The following is a 6,930-nucleotide window of genomic DNA, read 5'->3' as shown; positions in this document are numbered from 1 at the left end:
ATTTTCCGAGAGATTTTAGTGGAGGTTTCGGACAACTAGACTGATATGGTATTCTGCAAAATTGACACCTTCCAGTAACAGTAAGTGTTTTTTATGTGCACTTGGACACCCTCTCCTGATTCAAATTCCTGGGAAAATATTAAGATGATGAATTTTATTACACTGGTAGCACTTTAGTCAAACTTTGTAGATCTCTAGAAGTTGCAAGTTTTGAAGGAAAATATTTTTTTGGTGGCAGTGGCCAAGCCAGTATTATCCAAAGATGCTCTTCCGTTTGTAAGAAGAGAGACTAGTTTCAGCCATATCTTCAAAAAGTCAATAGTTAATTTGAGGGAAAAAAGATTATACGAACATCACAAGGGCTATGAGACACTTTTGAATGGTTAGCTATGGTGGTTTATGTTTCCAATTTGAAGTCGGCCTGTAAAAATCAGGGAACTAAGCACGTGAAATTTTGGGCTCTAAATCTGCATAATTTGAAGATAATGGAAAACGCTAAGGTGACCAATTCCACTTTTTTATTATTGTGTTTATTTGGGTTCATTTGGGTATATAAACCTAAAATTGATAACAATTGGGTTTCTTTTATGACGTCACGGATATTGTGGGTAATCACAAAGTGGAATCAATATATGAGATAGCGCCAATTTGAATGGATGCCCGGGGAATATGTAGCAAAAAATGGCAAGGCTTCAGCAAATTCAAATAAAGATCAAACAAGAAGAGTTCGTTCAGGGAAGTATGATTCCGTCGTCATGAGACTAATAATTTGGAGTGCAGAGGGTCATCTTTTAACAAACGCCATCATTGCCCCCTAGGGTGATTAGATATACAAAGACCATGCGTGATATTATAGGAGCTATGTCTAAACACTGTTGTCAGCTAAAACACATGATAGGGAAGGCAGAGGGTGGAACACGTACTTGGACAACATATTCGACAGTGAGCTGTCGTGTGCCACATTACTGGCACAAGCGTGTGAAAAAGCCTGACCTACAAAAAAGCACAAAAAAAACCCTCCTAGGGCGATAACTGATTGGTCGTTGAACAAAAAAAAGTGCTTTCAGCTGAACCAGGGGTCCTTGAAATCTATTAACCATGCATGCTAACAATAATCTGATTCCAGTCGTGTTTTTCTTAGGGACCGGTTCATCTTCTTCGTGAGGGAAAGACAAGGGACAGAGATTGCACTCTATTTGCGGCAGAATAATGAAGACATGAATGCAGTCTCAACGCCTTCTCGTCTGTAATTCAATAGAAAGATATGAATATTGTATACCTACAGGGCCGGAGTATATCCATCCATCCATTCACGGTGGTCAGTCAGTCAGTCAGTCAGTCCTGGCTGAACTCCCAGGCTTCGAAGAAGAGCCCCTCCTGGCGTACCTCTGCCTCATAGAAAGTTTTAGCTCAGTCATTGAAGATCACAAATGAAGTTGAGCCAATGCAGGCAACAGATGCGACGACCCACCTTTTTACCCAAGTCGAAGGGAACGTATTTGTACTTGATCATGTGCACAATCTGCCTCTTCATGGTCAGCACGAACAGCACGATCCAGTAGCACAGAAGGATGGGCCAGAACACGGGCACGTCGAACACAGAGAAGAAGGTCATCGCAAACGCCACCAAGAACGCCTTGGTCATCGCATACCTGCAACAAAATCCGCCATATCATACGCAAACTGAACGAATAACAGCGGCGTCTATAAGACCCAAAACTCTTAATTTTCCTGTGCGAATTTTCACCCCCCAAAAAAAACTGATAAGAAATTTATTGAAGTTAACAGCAATGAACAAATACACTCGAAATCAAAAGGGTATGTCTTGAAGAATTCATCTATAATCGAAGAGCATATTCCTCTATGCGAGATCTTGAAGTTCCACCGCACCAAAACAAGCTTCCTGCTGCTTACGAGCCAGCAATTTGATGGATAATTATAGAACGAAACACGCCTCTGTCATCCCATGGCTCACTTTATTGGGCGATTTACGCATCCACGTTTCGACATCCACGTAAATGCAATTGAAAAACATTTACTAAGCCAAAAAAGTGAGAAAATACTTGGAAACACAGAGTCTATAGTAGAGGCCAAGGCTGCATAAATATAAACCACAAATCAAGGAGACATCCATCTCTTCTGCATAAATAAATATAAGGCCGTTGGGTTCGTCACCAAAACAATCATCTTATTTTCGAAAAGTAATTAGACAAACCTACAACAGTAGAGGATGTACGTAACCTAATCTCCGTGCTTGGATGAAATTCTATATTAAGTCTGCATCTGGCGTTTCCCAAATTTGTGTGTTTAGATGAAGTTATACGAGTTTCCAACGCATGGCCGCTGTCGACTGAAGTTTAGAGCAGGAAAACTCCTCCGAAGTAGAAAAATAAGTAAATAAATAACAAAACCGGCCACTTCGCAAGACGCGAAATACTGCACAAGAAGGGAGAAGGTGATCGAAAAGCCGCAGAGACGAAAACGAAAGGCGATTTAGGCGCGTTAATTCACGCACACAGGGCTATACCAGAACTTGAACTCGGGTAGGCGGCGGATGAACGGTTTGAAGTCCTCGGAGCCGCGGGTGGGCAGAGTAGGCCCATCATTGTGGGCCTCCAACTCGGGGTCGACCTTGGGGGAGAGGAAACCGATGAGCAGGTTAAGGAGATAGATCCCGAGGCCGTAGGAGACGATGTAGAAGCCCTGGAGCAGGTACACCCGCAGAACATAGATCAAGGCGACGGCGAGCGTGGCCACCCATCTCCCCAGAGTGTGCGGCGTCGATCGATCGAGGTAGAACTGGAACGTCCTGGAGATGTCGTCCCGCCACTTGGCCAGAGGAAAGGGCGGGTCGCCCGCCTCCCCAAACCCCGAAGAACCAACCCCCTCCATGACAATCGATGCGCTGCTCTACCTCTCCAGGCAAAATATTCAAAGCGGCAAGGCAGATCTGCCTCTACTGTTGTAGAACGAGTTTTGAAGAGAATAAAAAAAAAAGGGGGAAGAAGGGGGCGGAAGGATAGGAGAAAGGAGGAGTCTTTCAAGAGCGGGTCGGGTCGTTCGGGCCGGGTCGGGCCGGGTCGGGTCGCTTAGATGTCCATGGGCGCGGGAGCGGCGGCCTCGTCGGGGTGGGGGGGGCGGTCCTCCTCGGGTTGCTCTGCGGGTAGCGCGTCGTCGGGCTCGTCGTCGGGCTCGTCGGCGCGGGGTTGGGCGTCGTCGAGGGCGTCGACGAGCTGCTGGACGGCGGACTCGGGGATGACGCGGAAGGCGTCGCCGACGCCGAGAATGGCGACGGTGCAGATGGAGGCGGTGAGCTTCTCGCCCTGGAGCGTCTCCTTGATGGCGAAGAGCGCGTCCTTGACAAGCTGCTCGGCGGAGTAGTCGTCGAGCTTGTCGAAGCGCCGCTCGAGGAAGGTCTTGGCGGCCTGCGAGCGCGAGCCGATGGCGAAGGCCTGGTACTCGAAGTAGTTGCCGCTGGGGCAGTTGTAGTAGAGGTGCGCCCCCTGCTCGTCCAGCCCCGCCACCAGCAGCCCCACCCCGTACGGCCTCTTCCACGACCGCTGCGTGCACACCTGCACCATTCACAAAATTAAAAAAAAACAGACCAAAACGCTTGCTCATACTCGTTGATCCATACTCCGTCTCATCCGCAACGAAAACAAGCAGTGGGGATTAATTAAAATGCATCCGTCCGTCCATCTATCCCTCCGTGGAATGCTTGAATGAACACGCGCGAGAATTCTATCGAAATGCTGAATCATCCCCCCGGATCATCATGGCATGTTTTAATTGATGCTAACAACATTCTAGAACAATAGTGAATCACTGAGAAGATGCAATGTGCAGATCTCCGAAGAAAACAAATAATTCGTGTTGGCAAACACCCTTGTAAATTTAAAATGCATTCAATTGGCTAGTAATCCGAAAACGGAACACAAGATTTTACCACCCAAAAGAAAATTATATGTATCGTCAAGAAGACAAGTTGTAGAATGCCGGTCAGCCAACACACCTAGTGTTCAGTCCTAGTACGGGCAAGAACTGTCTCATGCGCCTCTAATAAAGAGTCTCTCTTTAGAGAGATTCAAGAGCGATAAATAGTGGAATCCTAATATTGAATCCCTCTTTCTTTCAAAAAAAATAATATTGAATCCCACTAGCAATGACCCAAAAGTAGTCATATTCAACTTAGCAAGGGTCACAAAAAAAATTCATCCCTTTTCCCCCTGGGTGGCGTCCAGGGCACAGGTCTACAGGTTGGACGTACCGGGCACCGTGATTTTGCCCAAAATAAAAAATAGAAGGGTCACAAAAAAAGGGAATACGAGAGAAAATCTTAGTCCAGAATAGCCTAATTATAGAACTAGCACAACACTGTTTGGCCCACTTCATGTACATAATTTAGGTTCCGATCTGAAGGGTGTGAACTGATACTTTTTTTCTGGCAGACATCTACTGATAAACAATTGCGCCCAAAACGAAGACAAAAATTGAAATAATTTTGCCAACAGGCTTACTCCAGTCGAGGGCCGAACAGCTGTTAGTACATAATACATTTCCTCCCCAGAAAAAACTTTTCTTTCCTTCTTATGATGATCGATTAACGCGATGTAACTATAACAGGGAATTCAAAGCAATCATCAGCCCGAAACCGCGGATTCATCGGAACAGAGGATAGATGGATGAAATCTCATTATGTTTATGTCGATAATGGGATTGGGATCTAAGGCTCAGGAATGAGTGGGATCTTCAGGTTCGTATCCCCAATTTTTTTTTGCCATTCAGATATTTGTCATCAACCCTAATACCAAAAAAGGATATCACAACTGGAAAACTTGATTGCGTAAAACTGATATCGTCATAGTAATTTTAATCAACAAAGTCAAAGATCCATTAAGGTAAATGCGCAATAACTTAAAGCAAACGAAGATCATCAAGTCACGAATCACGCGTGTTATTTGGTTACAGGCTCATCAATCGATGCGAATAAGAAACCCCCAACTCATAGACTGCGAATTTCGTTAACGATCCAATTTTTCGGGTTAAAAATACGAAATTTCCAGTTGATATACGAACAAGCGATTCTCAAATTAAGATAAAAAAGCCAAGGTTAGAGGCAGGGTTCGGAAAGTGGAGCAGTACCTGCGCCTTGTCAGCGAGGCGAACAACAAGTCGACCGACGGGGAGAGGAGACTCGTAGACGAAGGAATGGTTAATGCACTCGTTCCGCAGGTAACGACTGAGAACCCTTCCGTCGGCAGTTAACCCGGCGATGGCAACACCTACATGGTCGTCGATTTTGAAGATCTTGCGCTGGTGCGAAGATAGGTCGGAAGCGGCCTTGTTGACCGTAGCAAGGACGACGTGGGTCTTCGAGCGCAGCCCAACGGCAGCCGATCCTTGCTTCACAGCCTCCATGGCGTACTCGACCTGGAAGAGGCGCCCCGCTGGGCTCCAGGTCGTGACATCCGTGTCGTACTGGTTTCGGAACATCCTCTTCTTCTCTAACGGCTCTTCCTCTGCGGCTGCCCTTCTTCCTTCGAGAGCTCCCCTGCGCTGTTCTACTTGCTCAACAAGAAGGGTATTTTATATATTACAGTTTTGAGATCCCGGGGAGCCCTTTAAGAATAAAGGGGCCTCTTTAAGGGGGAGTAGGGGACGAACGCTTCCGCAGACCGGTCTGGTTCGACCGGCCGGTCCGACCACGCAGTGTGTCTGCCTTCTAAAACTCCCCCCCTTCTTAGAATCAGCTGGACCCAACAAATATGTTGCTTCAAAATTATTAACAAATCTTCCACACACATTACGGGATTTCGATCGTATCATTTCTAAGCATTGTAGCGATGAAAGCACAAGCCCAGTAATTCAAAAGATGAATCTGATCTGGCTTTCTAAATAACTCCTAATGGGCATTGGGAGGTCTTTGGTAAACTATATTTTAACATAATGAAGAAAGTATTATTTGCATAATATATTATCCTAATGCATATTCGATCACATATCTTTAGAGATAAAATTAAAAACTTTGGACTCTACGTTTGCTCAACCGCAATTTCTTTTGACATCGTAGCTCTTATTTTTCATGTTTTGATAAACTATTCTCTGAGTATGACATTTTGATAAACTATAAGTTGAGTATGAATAACTATCCTTCAAGTATTATATGTATTCTTTGAGGATTGTGTGCATTCTTTGAGTAGTCTATGTATCCTTTGAGTGCTAGATGTGTTCTTTAAGTACTCGATGAAAAAACTACTCCTATGTGTATCAATAATCTATACATCAGGGTAGTCATAGAGGGGTACAAATCAGGGTGATGGTTGAATCGGTACCCTGGTTCTAGATGTCACTTCCCTAGGACCCCGTGATAGGCAAAATTGTTACCCACTCGCTATCCAAGAGCAGACACTTTATTGCTCCGGGCCAGGTGATAAACCCTAATTAAGGCATGCAAGTATTACACATTTTAAAGTCATTTTGGGAGCATGCTATGTGTATTACCTTCCTCTTTACAAGAATTTTCATCTCAAGCACTGAATGGAGCAATTGATAAGACAATGCAATTTATTGTAATTTTCACATATTTCACAAGTCCAAACATTTTTAGTAAAATTGTGTCTAAAACATTGTTAATCTTAATGAGACATGCTCCCTCTAGTATGTCTCTCTATGATTTTGCATGGATGACATCAAAGTTGAAGAAAGAAACAAAAGCAAAAAGATAGAGGAAGAAAGTTTATATAAATATATATATTTTAAAAAGTGGATTTAGGTGGGCCACTTGGGCTAAGCCAAGATGCAACATCGCCCAAGCCAGCCACATGGGAGCGCTCAAGCCCACCAAGCCCAAAAACCGGTAAGCGGTGGCCTTGATCTAGATAAAGATGAGGATATCCTATAGGGAAAGACTTGTAACATAATTGAACGACA

At 44.6% G+C, this 6,930-nt stretch overlaps 2 protein-coding genes across 3 annotated transcripts; both read right to left on the bottom strand.

Annotated features, from left to right (window-relative positions):
• Nucleotides 1–609: 609 nt before the first annotated feature.
• Nucleotides 610–2,892, bottom strand: LOC144714795 (protein RER1B-like). Of its 2 annotated transcripts, XR_013584472.1 has the most exons (4): nucleotides 2,528–2,892; nucleotides 1,472–1,652; nucleotides 1,280–1,388; nucleotides 610–993 (listed from the first exon to the last, which is right to left on the bottom strand). XR_013584472.1 is itself a non-coding variant. In XM_078589580.1 (3 exons), exons 1-3 carry the CDS (start codon nucleotides 2,890–2,892, stop codon nucleotides 1,332–1,334), a joined length of 603 nt encoding a protein of 200 aa, XP_078445706.1. In that variant the 3' UTR covers nucleotides 1,155–1,331. The 2 variants fall into 2 exon arrangements, 1 of the variants encoding a protein (XP_078445706.1); XM_078589580.1 differs by lacking the exon at nucleotides 610–993 and having other exon boundaries at nucleotides 1,155–1,388.
• A 38-nt stretch (nucleotides 2,893–2,930) lies between these two features.
• LOC144714794 (proteasome subunit alpha type-1-like) lies at nucleotides 2,931–5,614 on the bottom strand. The gene is made up of 2 exons (XM_078589579.1): nucleotides 5,143–5,614; nucleotides 2,931–3,572 (listed from the first exon to the last, which is right to left on the bottom strand). The coding sequence occupies exons 1-2, from the start codon at nucleotides 5,491–5,493 to the stop codon at nucleotides 3,090–3,092; spliced, it is 834 nt and encodes a 277-aa protein (XP_078445705.1). The 5' UTR covers nucleotides 5,494–5,614; the 3' UTR covers nucleotides 2,931–3,089.
• Nucleotides 5,615–6,930: the final 1,316 nt, after the last annotated feature.

The sequence above is a fragment of the Wolffia australiana genome, chromosome 18, assembly GCF_029677425.1.
Source record: "Wolffia australiana isolate 7733 chromosome 18, ASM2967742v1".
Lineage (NCBI taxonomy): Eukaryota > Viridiplantae > Streptophyta > Magnoliopsida > Alismatales > Araceae > Wolffia > Wolffia australiana.
Note: the sequence above shows the minus strand (reverse complement) of the source record. Positions and strands in the feature narration are given on the sequence as shown.

Bases quoted from the DNA above. Each gene is read 5' to 3' on its own strand.
- LOC144714795 (XM_078589580.1), bottom strand. From the start codon at position 2,892: ATGGAGGGGGTTGGTTCTTCGGGGTTTGGGGAGGCGGGCGACCCGCCC. The intron at 1,653-2,527 runs GTATAGCCCTGT...ATTTTGTTGCAG, and splicing joins CTACCCGAGTTCAAGTTCTG to GTATGCGATGACCAAGGCGT. The intron at 1,389-1,471 runs GTGGGTCGTCGC...TCTATGAGGCAG, and splicing joins CCTTCGACTTGGGTAAAAAG to AGGTACGCCAGGAGGGGCTC.
- LOC144714794 (XM_078589579.1), bottom strand. From the start codon at position 5,493: ATGTTCCGAAACCAGTACGACACGGATGTCACGACCTGGAGCCCAGCG. The intron at 3,573-5,142 runs GTACTGCTCCAC...TGAATGGTGCAG, and splicing joins GCCTCGCTGACAAGGCGCAG to GTGTGCACGCAGCGGTCGTG.